Source organism: Centruroides vittatus, unplaced genomic scaffold (genome assembly GCF_030686945.1).
Source record: "Centruroides vittatus isolate TY-2023 unplaced genomic scaffold, ASM3068694v2 contig_484, whole genome shotgun sequence".
NCBI lineage: Eukaryota > Metazoa > Arthropoda > Arachnida > Scorpiones > Buthidae > Centruroides > Centruroides vittatus.
Genome location: NW_027122274.1, coordinates 2,934,825 through 2,952,947, shown reverse-complemented (window position 1 = coordinate 2,952,947; position 18,123 = coordinate 2,934,825). Strand labels below are relative to the sequence as shown.

General features: G+C 31.0%; 1 protein-coding gene across 1 annotated transcript; it reads right to left on the bottom strand.

The window, feature by feature from the left end:
- Window positions 1-906: 906 nt before the first annotated feature.
- Window positions 907-17,869, bottom strand: LOC136978022 (oxysterol-binding protein-related protein 2-like). Its single transcript, XM_067273664.1, is given in 13 exon segments — window positions 907-2,400; window positions 2,464-2,554; window positions 5,202-5,325; window positions 5,393-5,509; window positions 5,588-5,840; window positions 5,917-6,035; window positions 6,226-6,304; window positions 15,300-15,473; window positions 15,546-15,564; window positions 15,567-15,642; window positions 15,747-15,881; window positions 15,947-16,022; window positions 17,292-17,869. Coding segments are annotated over 13 exon segments (1,395 nt in total). The 5' UTR covers window positions 17,321-17,869; the 3' UTR covers window positions 907-2,297.
- Window positions 17,870-18,123: the final 254 nt, after the last annotated feature.

The window sequence follows — 18,123 nt, the reverse complement described above, 5'->3', positions numbered from 1 at the left end:
GATATCATGCAAATTCTCCACATAATTCATGTACAGAACATATTCTGCAGATTACACACTTTTTATTAAACGCTTTTATTTACCTTGCATTGTATTTTCCTCAAATTTCATCCACTTCTAATTAAAATAGAAGACTAATTTTCTGGACATACCTAAGTCCGATGACAATGCATATTAATGATGTTTTAGGGGCGTGGCCACATCCCCACTCCGAAACCCCATAAACAAAATTATGTGTGCGTGTAAATGTACTGTAATGATGTACAAGTTATGATGGGGTGAGGCCGCCCCATTGTCTCACACCCCTAATTTAGAACAACATGAATAATGAAAGCGTTTTTTTAATTATTTAAAATATACTAGAATCATTTTTCTAAGATATTACATTATATTTGAAATGATATTCTTTAATAGCCTCAAAGTCATCCACCAATTACTGGACCTGATTTTTTTGATATATCGAATAATAACGATTTATTAGACGCTAATAAGTTTACATAATACCATTCTTGCAGAAAGGTGGCCGATCACTTCTTTTCCCCACGATTAGTGATGGCATCCCTAGTTATAAGATATCATAAACTAAATTGGGTTTACAACAATATCAATTACATGACACTTCTTTGGGCAGAGTGATCACTTGAAATTTGTTTTTTTAAACTTCTGATACTCATTCGATTGACCATATTAGGAGAGGGTATCGAGAAAGCAATATACAATGCCATTTATTATTACCATATCATGTTTTTTTATATAGGATACTTTTATTTAAAGTAGATATTTAGAATCAGTGGCAATTCTGAAACTTTTTTGTTCTATATGTGAAAAAGTTCTGCCTATTGAAATTTTATAACTTAAACTCAATGGTGTTTGATTGTAATTGAGGTAAATAGAATGAAAATAAGCTAAAAACGTAACTACGTTTTTATTTGCACAACTTATATACAAACAATGATATGTGGAATCACGACGATAGCTTATTTACAGCTTTCTCCCTTATTGCTGGATTCTTCATACACTCGTTTCGGGCGATAGAAATAACCATACATTGGGGAAGCGTAACTAGTTGACTTCGGTTGAGCTTTGAGACATTTTATTACGTAAATGTTGCTAGGCAGGTAAGGAGGACTAATTTATATCAGGTTATTATGCTGATATTTGTAAAATGGGCTATTGGTTTCTAATTTGTCTCAGAGACCCTTCTGTCTTCTCATTTGTAAAGATACTTTGTCTGTTGATTTTTTGCAGTAAACTTTATTGCTTGGCTTGATTGGAAGACACTTCTATTTTGCTTGACCCCATCATTTAAATTATACTTCTCATCTTCGTAGATCATACTCAGTTTTCTAAACAATAAAGTGCTTGGGCTCTACAAAAAATAAGAGGAGCGATAGCTTCTCCCAAAATGCATTTTTGATTACGTATCAAGATTGATCCCTGATGTGGTCCCTGCAAAGCTAACGCGATTATCTTGAGGGTGATTTCGGAAGAGGGTATTTTTTCGAATAGGTTTCTTATTAAATGTAATGTTAATTGAGCGAAACATTTTTGGTGGTAAACTAATCTGGGATCTTTTCGGTTTTAATGAAAATTACTTATGTGCTGGTATTGTAAAAGCCATATTAAAATTACAAAAGGATTACTTTTATCCCAAAAGGTTGGTGATTTAGATCTGTTTATAAAAACCTTGATTCTAGAAATGGTTTGTACTTGATCTAAGTCGAAATCCTGTCTGTGTTTCCAGAGGGAATCATAAGAAGCTCGCTCGAGTTGTTGTCTCAAAACTCCGAAGATGTTCGTTATCGCTATCAACCCCTTCAGAGAAAAAATATATATTTTCTTCGTATCCATAACCGTTGCTATTAATTAATATTTGACTTACCAAATGTAAAGAATACTTTGCCAGAAGAAAAAAAAAACACTTTCATTTCAAATTGTAACAATTCAAACAAAATGAATTTTCTGGGACATGCGTTTCTTTTTGATCTTCACTCTGCCTAATTGTTGAAGTGACTGACAAATAATCAATTCTAACGGCCGATAATACGAATATTCATTTCTAAGGGTTTTTTGAACGAATGGAGTCTTGACAACAAGACGAACGATACTTCTACTTGACATATATTAATATATGATAAATTGAAATTATAATGTGTAAATATCTGATGTTTTTTTTTTGCAAATAAATTAAAATTGTTTGGACAGTCACATGTTCAAAATGTCTACGAACGAATCCGAAAATAAGAGAAACGGTTTTCATTTCTACAAAACTGTAGCCAAAAACGGCAACTGGTTAGTCAAAAGATATCTGGGCAATTGACAAAGTTCCTCTGCCAGTAATCGCCTTTGAAAAGCCAGATCTCCTCTTGAGTGTCGGGATGCTGACCGAGTTCAAACCACCTAAAACAATATATTTTGATTAATTTAGCAACTATATTATAAAATAATAAACGGAATACTTACATAGATTTCCAGTTTTCTCTCTTCCTCTTTCGATGTTTCCTGGCTTCTCGCTGTTTTTCTTCCAATCGATTTTTCTCGGAAGCAGCTCCATCTGAGGTAGGAAAATATCCACTATAAGTCTTTTAAAATACCTGATGATTATTAATATAATGAATTTATTTGATATAAAAATATGCATGCAAACTTTGAAACAATTCAAAAATTATTTGTCAGATAGCACAAATTAAGATTTTTTTGCCATCTTGAATACTGGACTATATTTTACTCCCAAAGTCATTAGCACACATGGGTATGTAGTCTACCTTAATCTTTCTATTACAATCGGATTTGACTCAGGCTGCATGCATGAGAACAAAGAAAATAAAAAAAGGAGAGAAGGAAATAAGTGAGGATCGATTTTGAATCCGATAGGGATTTTCACTTTTAGTAAATAGTTAGGGATTGCGTTTCAATCTCATTGACGCTGACCTACTAGTTGAGATATAATCTACATGAGCAAATAATAGGAAAAATTTAAATTATCATATTATAATCTACGTGAAAACTGCAATTTAATTCATATTGTAGCAGTAGCGTAACAAAAACCGATATTAACTGAGTTCAACTTAGAACGTGCAACTAGCATTCACTCCTGTATCACTGTGGATGTAAAGAAAACTCTTAGTTATTGTATATACATGTGTATAAGTGCGTTTTTCACATTTGAATCTTTTTCTTGTACTTATTTGATTATTTACTTACAGAGTTAAGGGACCTGAACACCTGAAATTTTCTCTGTAGTTCTAATAAAATCAGTAACCGAAAAAACGCTGAAGTCTAGAAGAAAAATACAATCCAATAAAGTCTAAATATGATAGTTTTCTGTTTATTCACAAGCGTTTACGCGGAAGAAAAATGCTATCCATTTCTTGATTTTTCAAGATATCTATATGGTTTAAATTTTATTTATCAAACGTTTGATAATTTTCATCTTTTTAGTTAATCTCAATTTTATAAACAGAAAAAAAACGAGACATTTGATTACACTATATTGTTGTTTATTTTCTTTCTATTCAAAGAATATTAAGAAAAACTATATGGGAACATGAAACTGTAACAATAATCTTTAAATACTTATTTTAAATACCATACTATCTCACGATAACTTTAATTAATTAGATCAAATTAAATTGGATTTCTAATTCATACTAGATTATTGCTGATTTTTAATTTTTTTTGTGTGTATTATGAAGAAAAATGGAGAAAAATAAACCATGTCAAATAATAATTTTGAATATGGGTGATAAATTGAACTGAATGTTGGAAAAATAACGAAGAAAGATTTTATTGCAAAGAAATGAAAATTATGAGTGTAGGGATTAGAATTTTAATTCATGCGATATATATTTTGCAACCTCTCTTTCTGAAGGCTTCTTTTATGTTCATCGTAAGTTCAACTAGGTTCTTAAAAGGACGGAGGAATAGTGAGGGGCAAAGTTTGACAGCAAATCATCCATGTCGAATAGCGAAAACCGAATGAAACCAATCACGAAATTTATGACTTTCCGGTTGCTTAGAATGACAAATAATTTCTTTACTTCCTCAATCATTCGGCTGTCATTCGCAAGATATTGTCAGAAATAGACAACATAGCAACTTCAATTTTATTCAAATGACAAGGAATGAGAAACGAAATATTTCCAAACTTCCAAACTATTGTAAATAGTGTGTACGGTTAAGAAAAAATCGAATTCAAATTGAAACCACTACGGCTGTAAAATAATTCCGTATTGCGCGGTCACTAGCCGATAACAGAGTGCTTTTTTTGCTTTGCTTGCAACAAATTACATATAATTGTGTAAAAAATATTTATGAAATTCTGCACCTACAGATTTTCTTGTAACACAAGTTAGGATTCTGTTGAACGTAGCATTAATTATCATTCACCGATAAACTTTTGAATTGTTTTTACGATTATTTTTTACAAAATTAATTTTGAATATATTTTACGAAAAGCTTTTCGTTTTGTTTAGATGTTTCCAGCTGCAAACGTTATTCACAAATATCCTATAACTTTAAAAAGTATTTTAAGCTTTTCTATGAAAATTAAAACTTTGACAAATATTATATTTTTTATATCAATCAGAAACTAGATAAAATAAATGAGGGTGAAATGGTGAACACATGTAATTATTGCATGTTTACACAGTAGATAATAGATATTAAAAGATAGCGCCACGTATTGATATATTGTGTTAGTTGAAAGCGATGTTTACTGCGTGCTGTTTAGAACAATTGCTGTAAAAATAGGTGAATAAATCGAACATTTTTATATCTGGCTTGCAAAATGTTTTACACGTTCGTGTTTACCGTAACCTCGAAAATCTTAACATTAGCGGATGACGTTGGTTTCTTGAATATACTACTTTAGTAGCTTGAATAATGAATTCTAATCAGTAATCGGTCAAAAATAACAGAGTAGGCCCTGGTAAAGAGCTTATCCTTATACTGTTCTCCAGCTAACCCACACTTTTAAGGGTGAGGTGATAAATTAGCAGAAAATTATATTTTTTTCGAATCTGTTTTTCGGAAAACACGATTACTTTGCTCATTATTGTGTTGTCTGGTAAGATAAGAAAACAACACTTCAGTCAGATTTTTAAAATAAAATTTATTTCTTACAGCTTCCAGAACTTTTATTCGCCATCTAACCCTGATTTACGCTATATATTAGTTCAATTTAAATAAATTTCTCTTACCTACATCACCCTCCTCGAGTTTTCGAATATCAGGGCGAAAGCGACAATCAGTTGGAGGCAAGATCTTTTCCAGTTCTTCGCTCAATTGATTCAAACCCATGGAGAAAAGAGTGAAATGATAATACTACAATAAAATTAATTTAATAATTTTACTGTTTTATAATACAAATATAGTAATAAATATAACCAACCTGAGAGGAATATTCAGGTCGAGGCACGACTTCCCACAATGTTGTAGAATTAGAAATTTCAATAGAAGTACTGGAATCATTTCTGGGCACGTCTCCGTTATCTACGGAATCAGATCCCTGTAAGAAGACTTAGTAAATTAAAAAGCTTCTTATATTTAATTATGCAAGTATAAAAAATAGAAATAAGAAATTTACGGAAGTAACTTTATTGGATCCGCTTGTAAAGGATCGAGTCAACATATTCAATTTTGATACTACTACTTTTTTCGGTGTTTGCGAAGGACTTCCACCAGGACTCGAGGCATGTGCAGTATTGGAACTTGCTTCGTTTGAATCGACGATAGAAAATTTTTGCCAATTTGCACGCTTGTACTCTTCATAGTCATTCATATTAGTCGATTTAAAGTACTCAGTCCATTTGCCATAAAGAAATCGTAGTTTGGTATTCCTTTAAAATATACACGTAAAATACAAATCATTAAAGGAAGAGGTTGTATCAATAATTGAAATATGAGCATACGAACTGCGAATCAGAAACGAATCCTTCTAAGCGATGCAAGTCCCTTCCTGTAATTCCAGCAGATTTGAAGTGAATAGTGGCCCGCAGACCGGTTGTATAACCGATTATTTCCATGGTTCCGTACTGAAAGGAGACGATAAAAGACAGAAGCACTTTTCTCAGAATGATGTATTCCGGAGAATCGATCAATCCTCTGCAAATTTTTAATTAGTTCCCTCCGGATTCATATTTTGAAATTCTATTCGAGTCTCCTATGAAACTGGAGATTTCTGATTTGCGGAGGAAGATCGATAAGACTGTATTAAACGCTCACCTGTTCGAACCAGAGTTGACCCACGATGACATTATGTACGCAACAATTAACATTTGTCCAAGAATAACTCTCTCCGTGTCTGTAAAATCAAATATGTTAATACGACTAGTTTAATAAAAATAAGTAAAAGCGTAAAGAGTGTTTTCTTTTTCTGTAAGATTTTTCTTAATCTTTAAAACAATTAGAATATTAATTTAAAATTAATTACTCTAAATTTCAAATATACACAATCGACGACTATCACGACTATCTCTAAACGACGATCATTTTTTTCAGAAACGATTCTTTTTGAAATGCATACAAAATAACCAAATAATGGCCATTTCTAAAAGTTGGCATATATAGTCTGAACTCATGAAAGTTTGTCTAGAATTGATTTTACTTCTAGATTTTCCAGAAATAAAATATAATCGATACCTGTCTGAAACTAGCAAGATCGTGACTGATGAATTTTCTTTCATTTTCCTTTTTATGATAAAATTATTATTAACCAGCAGGAAGCCGTGGAAATCGACCGTTTTATTCAGTAAAAATAAAATCAATGAGCTCATTTAAAATTTGGCGTTCTATACAAAAATCATTAGTACAGCAAGTGTTTTCCGGATCCGTCTGCGAGTGATTTGCGTCAACCTGTTCTCCAGATCATTATGCTTTTTTCAATTTTGCAAAAGGAGTCAAAGGCTAACAATTTAGCATTTTTAAGACGGGCTCCCAATTTAATATGACAGTAATGGCGGCCCATCTCGTGGCAATCACCTTGTCCTGAGCTTTATGAATAAAACTCTTAGACCTACTAACAGTCGAATGTTCAGGTTTACTCTTCTTAGGTTTGTCGAGATATCCATCAATCGCCACTAAGTAATTACTGCTGTAGTCAATGTTGACAAAACTAATTTATTTAAAAATTTTTTATTATCTTTATTAGTGTTGAAAAGTACATGCATTTATTTTACTAATACATAATTTTTATTGTAAATTCTAAAAAATTAAAAAATAAATAAAAGTGATGCTTAATTTTATTTTATTATATTAAATATTTATTAAATATTTAGATAGTGTATGTTAAAAATAATGAACAAATTTTTGCTAATTCATGTGTCATTAGCAAAAAATTTAGAATTAGCAGAAAAATAGCAGGAATTTAGAATATGGGTGAGTAATGGTTGTTCTAATGGTTATAAAGGAAACTAAATAGCTAGTTGAAACGCAAGCTTGTTAGCGCAAGCTAACCGTGGGTTAAGGTCAAGGGTTAGCGCAAGCTAACCCTTGACCTTAAGCTACAGGGTTAAGTCTACGGGGCATGAGTGTCCCGTAGACTTAACCCTGTAGCTTTGCCGCTATACCACGCCCCAAACGGTTGCGAATTTTTCATTTCTGGTTGCAATAGACTCGTCTTTATTTTGGTACCAGAACCATGTTTGTATCTTCAGCCTTTCTCTCAAAGCTGGACGGTATTTGAGACTTATAAAATTAATATACAGATTATTATTTTTTTAGCTTTGTATATATTTATAGTTTTGGGAGAGAAAAACATTATTATCGTTATAATTATCATATTTTGCAAGATAAATTTTTATTCAAAATTTTCTACAATTTAATAAACAATTTTCTCAACCTGAATCAAATATTTCAGTTTTTTAACGATTTTTTTTAACAGTTCCCATTACTGAAAAAACATATATTATATCCATATATATACTTCAGGATTCTAATTCTTTTATCCTGTAACTTGCTTTTTTATCTGGACAAGCAAAAAATCTTCCCTCGTAATTTGTAGTACGTAATATTGTACGTAATAATGTAGTACGTCACTCGAAACGTTAAATTCTGAACGAAAAAAAAAGAAGTTGCATAGGCATTGTTACGAATGAGCATTGCACCCAAAATTGGCGGGGAAAATTATTGAATTTTAAGCCGGGATGTATACATAGATATACGAGTAATAAGTAATTAGTTATTTACCCTTAGTTCTTACAATAACCTCTATCGAAAAGCTTCTGGGATCAGTGATCACAATTCTCGCTCCAGAACTTTATATCATTTTCCCAAAGAATTATCTCTATCTCTGCTCATAAGAAGTTTCAAGATAATAATAGATATCAATTACATTTAGTTATATTATCATGGTTCATTTTTAAAAACAGAACTTACATGCGTTTATTTAATACAATGTACAGTACTGTACGTTTTATTATCAAATACAGTGTGTCGAAGATTGGTGATGTTATAAGAGTTTATCATTTATTATAATAATGCATTCTATGATTTAATTAAATACTTTTTAAGTGAAAAAGATTAACTAATATTTATCAATTTAAAAATTAAAAAATAATTTCATTTTCATTAGAGAAATGTAAAAAGTATTTAATAAATGAATGATATTAATTTGTAAAATTAATAAACAAGTAAAGTAATTGAGGTAAAACCTAAGCATCCAAGTGTTTGACGATCAATATTAAAATGAGTTTAAACCGTCTGCACGTTCTGCAAGCGCATTTCTCTTATACGTCGTTTTCACTTTCATTCTGAATTTGGTAAATTCGGCCGAAAACGTTTGGTTTCTTAATATACAGAAAGTAATATATAAAAGCAGTTCGGCCAGGTTTAAACTTATAGCAAAAAGAACTAATTAACTAAACAGTTCAGTAATTAAAGCAATTTATAATTACTTAAGCTCATTTTATATTCGAGAAAACAAGAGCATTGTTTGTCCAAGGTAACTTGCATTTAATCTGAAAGAAAATAAATTGGTGAAAGATTTGCATTAATATCTTGGATTAACTTATTCCAGCAATTGTCTTTTTGAACAAAATAAAATTAGTAAATTACAATTAAATCGCAGTCTGACTTGTTCCATAAATATTTTTTATTTATTTTTGAAATTAAGTTATCACAAACTGTCCTTGTATACGAAATATTCTTGAAATTTTCCTGTCTTTTCGGTGCAGTTTTCATGATTTTATACATTGCTTGTTAAACTAAGCTAGTACAAGTGAATCTGAATCCACCCAATTAACTAAAAACTCAATTCTCATAGATATTTTCAGAATTTGAGAGTTAAATGATGTTTATCCTCGCTCCAGTAACCAAAATTGCATGATGATATAGTCCTTACTTCATATTTGGAGCTTTTATGTTTGGTTTTTGGCTTAATGAAAACGGCTTCTCTCTTAGCAAAATCGTAGTCTTCATGGATAGTTTGCCAGACTTACATTAGTGGAAAATGTTTGCATGAAATTTACTGACACCCGTTAAATGAAATGCTATTATTGGGCTGCAGGAACGTAATAGAAAGTTTGTACAATGCATTAACTTATACCAGCATATCATTATAAAAAGCACGCTAACTTTAGGTGGCCAGATTTTACTTCAATCACCTCACATGTATTATATACAAAGAAGTGACACAAACAGTATAGTTGGAAATAAAAATGAATCATTCTGTTACTTAAAGCAGGGGTGGGCAACCCGCAGCCCACATTAGAATTTTGTGTAATAATAATAATTATTATACACAAAATATAATAATTATTATATATATAATAATAATAATAATTATTATTATTATATATATATATAATAAAATAAAACTTTAAAATACCGACATCGATCGGTCTGTAGTCGTACTAAATACGAAGAAGAACCCGCTTCGGACTGTACATGTCCGGTAGGTTAACGTAACTTCACTCAACACTTCATGCAGAGTTGTAGTTTTAAAAACGTTTTCTATCGTTGCATTTAGTTTTTTCGTTTCTTTGCAAATTATATACGATTATCTATTAACCTGTATCTATTATACTATTCCTTAACCAAGAAAACAAAATACGGATTTTTACAGTGCCTTTTTCAGTAAATACAGAAAATATGCCAAATGAACTTCAATTGGAAATAATAGACTTGCGATGTAATTTAGATTTAAAAAAAGATAATTTTGAAGAAAAAATTTGGTATATTTTTATAAAACTTTTATCAAAGAAATACAATTTCCCAACTTAAGGAAGTATGCAGAAAAAAGTCTGTCGTTATTTTACACTACTTGTGTATGTAAACAGTTCTTTTCTTCTTGCAATGAATTTCGTAAACAGTAAAATAAGAAATCTGCTAACAAATTCGCATCTCAAAAAGTAATTTAAAACTAACAGTGACTAATATTCAGCGAAATATTTCGTTCTCATCAGTTCAAGAAGTCACATTAAGTATACTTATGTTAATTTATAATAATATATAAATTAATAATTGTGATTTACCAGCAATTTTTCTTTTTTCTCTTGCGGTCCTGTGTCAGTTAAATGTGACTCTTACGTAGAAAAAAGTTGCGCATACCTGACCTAAAAGTTGAGATCCTACCATTGCGTAGCATTTTTGTAAACATTTCCTTCTTGTAACGCATCGTAACGATTCCCTATTACACACCCACCCATATCTGCATTACATAATTAATGAACTCACGAGAGAAACTTTTATAGGCTTTGAAAGATATATTGAAAGAATTTTCTTTAAAAGTTAATTAAGTTCCTTCCTTAAAAACTTCTATATTTTTTATAAGAAAGAATTCAATTGTTATTATCTTCAAATCTAAATAACAAATCTTGAAAGCAGAAAGCATTTTAAAAGTATTTAATGCAACCCTGGGCCTTATCAAATTCGTAATTAGTATCTTGGAAATGTTACTTAAGCCATTAAATAACCTCTAATGTAAAAGAAGATTTTAAAACGGCACATACAATATATTCATTTATTTACGATGTTAGTAAAAAATAACGTCGTAAAGAAGAGAAAAACAGTCTGCAGCCAAGAATTTTCGTTCTCCTTCCTGTTTTTAGAGCTCTTCCTCCGGAAGAAATGCTAAAATTCATTCTGGCACTGTTAAAAGAATTTACGCATTTCTTTTTGCATTTCTCTACGCATTCTGTTCAAAGAATTTACGCATTTACGCAAGTTTAAATGAAATGTCATATATGCTAGATAGCTATATTTATTGATTTATCTAAGGGCCTGATAGAAGTACTTCATAAGCTGTATATGCTCCAAATACCGTATGTTCAAATCTTTGATCTAAGAAAGCTAGACGTGTAGATCTTTTGGAGATAAATCTAATTTATATATTAATGTTTACACTTGATTATACTTAATTTGTTTAGAAAGTTACTCTCTTATTATATATATAGCATTTTATACTTGTATGCTACATAATAAGAAAGTAACTTTTATACGCCAATAACATGTTAACTTTTAGAAATTTATGAAAACAACAAATGATTTATATAAATTATAGTGACAGGCCTATATAAAAAGAATCAAATTCCTAAAATATGGTTAAATTTCCCAGAAATATGGATCAATCAATACTTTTAATACATAAATTTCTTATGACTATTTCTGCTAGCTCACAAGAATAGAAATGAAGACAAGTAACATCATTTCGATGTTATTTAAAGATAAATGTTTTTCTTGCAATTGATCTATATAATAATGTTTAATTATTATTATTATAAATATGTAATGTTATATAATAATATTTTGAATAATATACTATATTATTAAATTCGTAGAATTTGTTTTGAATTTATAAACCATTGTATAATTAAAAGAAAGTGTATGACAAAATGTACTGTATATGCATTTCTCAAGAACAAATATTCATTTAGGAAGAGAATGGAAAATATTTCCATAGCTAGATTAATGTTGCACGAAGTATGTTTGTATAGAAGGTTCTGTTTTCATTTATGTCTGTTATGTCTTCTTAACAGGCCTAATTGTAATACGAAAACAAAAATCAGCTTTATGGTTTATGCATGTAATGATGCTTAACAGAGAAATCGATTTAATGTAATCTTTCATTCACAAACCTGATTAAATTTATTTGTATTTTGCCCAACGTGCAGATTTTTGTTAATTACTCCAATTATATCTGCTTACTTCAGTCCTTTTATCCAGCATATCAAGCTTCCTCAAGCAAACTAGCACACATCTGCTTATATATATATGAATGTAGGTTGGCCGGATGGTCAAGACGGTGGCATAAGCCTATTTCTTTGGTGAATTCGGGAGATTAAAACCACAGAAAATTTTCGGGGAATCTGTCCCAGATATGTCGGGATTGAATTGACGATATAGGGAAATATAACACATGGACAATCTGCCAAGGAAAATGTCTTTCTGGAAGACTTTATACGGGGAAACTGGCCCTTAATTAGGTGTTAGACACGTGAAGAAGTCCGGAAAACTGTATGCAGCCAGCCCATTAGTGAGGCGCGAATACTCATCGAAGTACCAGTGTTCAGTGATTATCTACTCGGCCGCTAATGGGCCGAATATCTGGGTCCCCGTCCCTCTTATACACCTGATCAAACTGATAATAGATATTATTGATAAAGGCCTTCTTTCTGCTCATCGGCGAAAAGAGTAAAAAAATGAAATATATGTATACTGCTATATAAAAGAACTTAGTCAATTCTTAAAATCTGTTTCAGCGAATTGTCCCTGTTTTAATACTACGTATCTTTTAAAAATATTTTAAGTTACAAGAAAATGTATACACGTTCGGAAATATGTTCACATTAAATTATATGACGGAACATAATATATTTTGTGTTGGTAAAGAGAATAATCAGAAATTAAAAATTAAAAATTTGGCCTGTTTCTAATAGTAAATGTGTTGTAATTAAATTTATAATTTACTGTAACATATTAAACTATATCAATTTGTTATAAATATTTGAGCGGACATAATTAAATCGCTGTTATAATTAGACCAATCTGTTTAAGTCATAAATAACGCAGATCCACCTCCGTCGTACATATTTAAAAGTTCAACTGATACGGTATACTGTAATAATAAATTTCGATTTTGACATAACGATTTCCGACACAATATCTAAAATCACCTTATAAATATTAACAAAGTTATAAATTTAAAATGATATATAGATTATATATATCATTATAAAGTATTTTTTGTAGCATATTATTGATCGATACTTAATACCTTTCATAAATTTTCGAGATCGATGAGGTAAAAAAAGAGCACGAATAGGACAGAAACAATCTGGTGTATTGTTACATTATTCTATATTATTATACGCCGGTTGCCATAGCTTTCCATGAATTTTTCGATACAATCAGATACATCAATTTATGTAAATCAGATTCTAAATAAATACTCATATGTTAATTTCAAATTAAAATAATTTAATGGTACAGTAATCCAATTTTTATAACAAATTAAATAGCTATTGTTAAAGAGCTCATTAAGAATATTAAATAATAAATTTTCTATTTCTATTGGGAACGAAACAGTTAGATCATTATTATTTATATCACGAATTTCAGTGGTTTCATACTAGTATTTTAATTATACAAATGAAGTGTAGTCATATATTATTATTAAAACTTTAGAATGTCATGATGAATAACATGACAAAGTAATAATAACACAATTTTATTTTGCCAGAAACGAATAGATTTATTTTAACAATAACCTTTTTCTATTTTTTTTTTTTTTTCATTTTTGGGTCATTTTGTCCTTTGAACACTAAGAGAACCTTTTTAATTATTCATCGTGGGTTCCGTTAGGCCTTCAATGAAAGCTGCTGAGTGTTGAAGAGGAGTTCTACATACGTGGAACAGACTGTCCGCGGAACACCTGGGGAACACCTGGAATGTTCTGACCGCTGGAATTCGATTCCGGCTCTCCCAGAATGGTAAGCTCGATAAATGAATCTCAAACGCTGTGTAATAGAGATAACAGAGACTTATACTGTTACTGAGGACATTAAAGTGGCCCTTCTATCAACAGAATGCAACTTTATTACTGGTATGCATTTCGGTTCGAAAGCCCTATCAGTCATACATGAATATATAGTTATCTGTTATAGATCTACACTAAAAAGCAATGCTTATCAATTAGAATTATTTCTACTACACAGTGTTTGAAATTCAATTCAGTGAATCAACAATCATTGAGACAAGAAGCTATATATTAATTAATGATGTATTTCGGTTACTCGGCTTCGAACAAAATTCTCAATTAAAATTGAAATTTTACTATTTAAAAGTGATAAAGTAACGTAAGATATTTAAAGTAACCAGTTTTACTAAAAATTCTCGTCACGAATTGAGTTCGTTTTAATTTTAAACGCATAATTGCAACAACGATCTCCACTAAATCAGTAATATAGACTCCAGTTTTACGTCTGGCATAAATTTTCTTTAATGACTGTATAAAGTGACGTATTTAAAAGTTATATTTTTTATTGATCATTTCTGTGTAGTGCTTCGTAATTAAAACGAAACAGAATCTTAATTTAGTACCCTGAGCTTATAGTAACTATGACGGCCCAGCTTAACGACAATTCGCTTTGTGGAAACTGATGAAATCGTAAAAACGAGGTTATACTTTACTTAAATTGTTTTGTCTATTTGTTTAAAATGTGTGGCGTTTGGACTGGATGACCAGATGACGTCAGCCTATCGCTCTGGAGATCCGGGATTAGGATCGGACGGTAAACGAAAGGAATTTTTTGGAAGGTGATCTCTCCTGGATATCTCGAGCTCCCTACCCTCACCACCCAGCCGCTTCCATTGTGGGCCTGACCGAACCCGTAACGAGCCTGAGAAAAGGCTCTCTCAGTGCCCATAGAACGGAAAACGTCAAAAATAAAAAAAGAGAATATAATAAGAAGTTTACTGTATGAATCATTGTTCATAATTGTTAACTCTTTTCAATTCCGACAATATTATGTAAATATATTCACACATTTTTTAAATATTAAAAATATAGAAAAAATGTTCTATTAATATTTTTATATAAACTCTCTTATCATTTCTAGACGATAGACAGAAGTTATTATCTCGAAATCAATACAATATGTTAGATTATAATGATATGAAACTTGAATTCTAATCGATATTTAATACCCTACATATGATTGTCTGTTACTAAAATAAATTAAGTCGGAAAGCCAACGATCTGTCAAATAATCTCCTAGACGCGTTAAGCCAATAATCTATTAATGAGGTTTTTATTTTAATCGCGTAATATGATGATTTAAAAAGTGAAATATGTTACAAACCTTAGTAATTTGACCGTTAATCTTCCCTCCGGTTTAATCTCCACTGATTTGCCCCATTTTAATTTGGGCTGCATGGTTCCAAAAAATTCGAAATGTTCGGAATCTGCATGGAAAGCGCTGATGGGTGGATGATGACTCACCTGTTCACACATTATTCTAAAACCTAGGTCATCCCTATAAATGTAAATAAGGTTTTTCAAGAGGATAAAGTTTGAACGCAAATGTGGTAAGGGGAAGTTCTCTTACCTTACCAACTCATAGGTTCCCCGAGAAGTGGATTAAAGGGCTTACTCAGTCTCTGCCAATTGGAAGCCAAAGCAGAAACGGCGAAGGCAGCAACATACTAAAGACAAACAATTTTCTTTGTGAATAAATTGCAAGTTAGTAATTTAATTGTAGATTCATTTTCTTAAATGGCAAATAAAGGAGAATATATTTTTACTGTACCTCTATCCTCTCCACGGCGTCGTCAGCCTGATTGGCTTTCTTTAATAGATAACTGTATTCCATATATTCCGTTATTCTTTGCAGGAAACTGAGTGGCTCGTTAAACACAACGGGCATAGCTACCTTGGACAAATCCTAGAAAAAATAAATAATTTTAGACAAAAATAGAACAAAATTTGTATAATAATTGGTTTGCTTACTTTTCCGATGCAATTTTTTAAGATGCTCCAGACGCTTACGTCATCATCGGATGTTTTTGGCACGGGTAACTTGGTTCTAGAAATATGCCAAAATTATTGTTTACTGATTTTGATAATGTTTTTCCATTAACCATTAAAACTGAAAAAATCAATGGTTTGTTTTTACGTAATTAACGATCAAATGACACAGCCGTATTCTTGTCGGGATAATTACTTATTAAGATACTGAGTAATTTTGACGAAAGAATTCTCCTGTATCGTTTCATTAACATATATCGGGCTTGGTAGCGTTGCCAATTTAGCTTTTTTTTTGGCTAGATTTAATGAATTTCTGTAAATTTTAGATAAATTACCAATATTATAATGACAGTATCCAGCTATAAATTGAATTATAATGGAAACAGTATTATTTGGCTATTTTTACTGAAATTTCTAGCTATAAATTTGAGTTGAAGACATTAGATTGGTTTTATAGCTAAGTAATTAACGATCAATAACAAAATCAAATTAACCGATATTAATCGATAAAGAAAATCGATGGAAATTTTTGAAATACACTTGACATTTTACAGATATATATTGAATAAAAACACTTCTTGAAATATAATTGATTTTTTACGTGCACAAAAACAGAAGTACGGGTAAAATATACCCGTACTTTCAATTTGACACAATGTACAGCATCGTCAGGCTGAAATTATTTTTATACAAATTTCCTATAAAATGATTTATTATTATAATATCGAAGGTTTATACAAGGAATGTAAAGATTACATATTTGTCTTCTGTTATTAAATTTACATCACATAAAGGTATACCACTTATATTTATCGCGAACGAAATTGAATTTCTATAAAAACGCTTTACGAATTTTACAGTTACATTTTCGTCTCTGTTTTTATACATTGCTTTTCTTTTATATTTGAACTCACCATTCTTTCGGCTTTTTTTTTCATTCAGTCGCCTCATATTTGCTTTCTATATAAAATTTATTACAAAGTAAACTGAAAATAACAAGATATTCTATAACTTTTGTAGCCAGAGATGGCGTTTCCGGTTAAGATGCGAAAAGTAATCGATAGGATATTCGATAAAACGCGCTGCTTCATTATCGATTGACCAATGTCAGAGTGTCCTGAACGAATCACCGAATTTTGGTCTTTAAATACGATTATTTTCGGTTCCTAATTATTGTCCTTACTTTTAAACGCGTAGATTATTTACTCCGCAAACATCGAAAATCGATACGAAGATGTCGAATCTAGAAAAAATTAAAAAAAAAAAATTTCCGTACTACGGCGATCGTACGTACTGTACGTGTATAACGTTTGAATGTGGTTCTTACCTGAAAGTCTCTACCGCTTTGTTCGCCATTGAAGTAGAGTGAAGAAAAATTCTCAAGAAACGACTAGCATCGTATATAAGAGGAAGACATCAACAATCGCGAAAAACGAATATTATTATTTCTTTGCTTTGGAAATTCGTTCAGCGGTGTTGTTCTGTTATTTTCACCAGGCGGTTCTTAGTGATATCTTCCGAGACCACCCGGATGGCTTCTACCATAACGACGATTTCGTCCTTGCAGATGCAGAAGTAGGTGAGGTAGACAAGGACGCCGCCTCTCCTAATCGCGTACCTATGACGTCACCAGAGCTGATCGATGTTAGCGAAAGTGGACGCTAGCGTCCTTTCTCGTCACCGAATTAACCGTTTTAGCGAATGGTTCGCCTTTCTTACGTTTGCTAAATGCGTCGAATGGTTTTTCTTTTTCCTTCGTGTCACGATGATTAGCATAAATGTTAATTTACATGCGCCGTTCATTCGTCGCATAAATAATCTTAATCAAAACATTTTAATATAGCAGATTCGATCGATACGTGCCGTATTCTTCTCCTTCTGGCCATATGTTCAATTTTAACTCCTTTTGCGAAATTTTATTATATAACTCTATACAAATAACGCCATTTTTGATTCTTACACCTTCCTGTTTCTTTATTAAATCAAATAAACCTTATTGTTTAGCGTATACATTCATCGAAACTTTCCTATTCATCCATACAAAATTAGTGTAATCGGGATTAGCAATTATTGTCATGATACTAATCTAAGCAATAAGACTAATCTCTATTGATAAATTGAGAGATTACCGCAATAGCCATATATTAAACTATAAATAA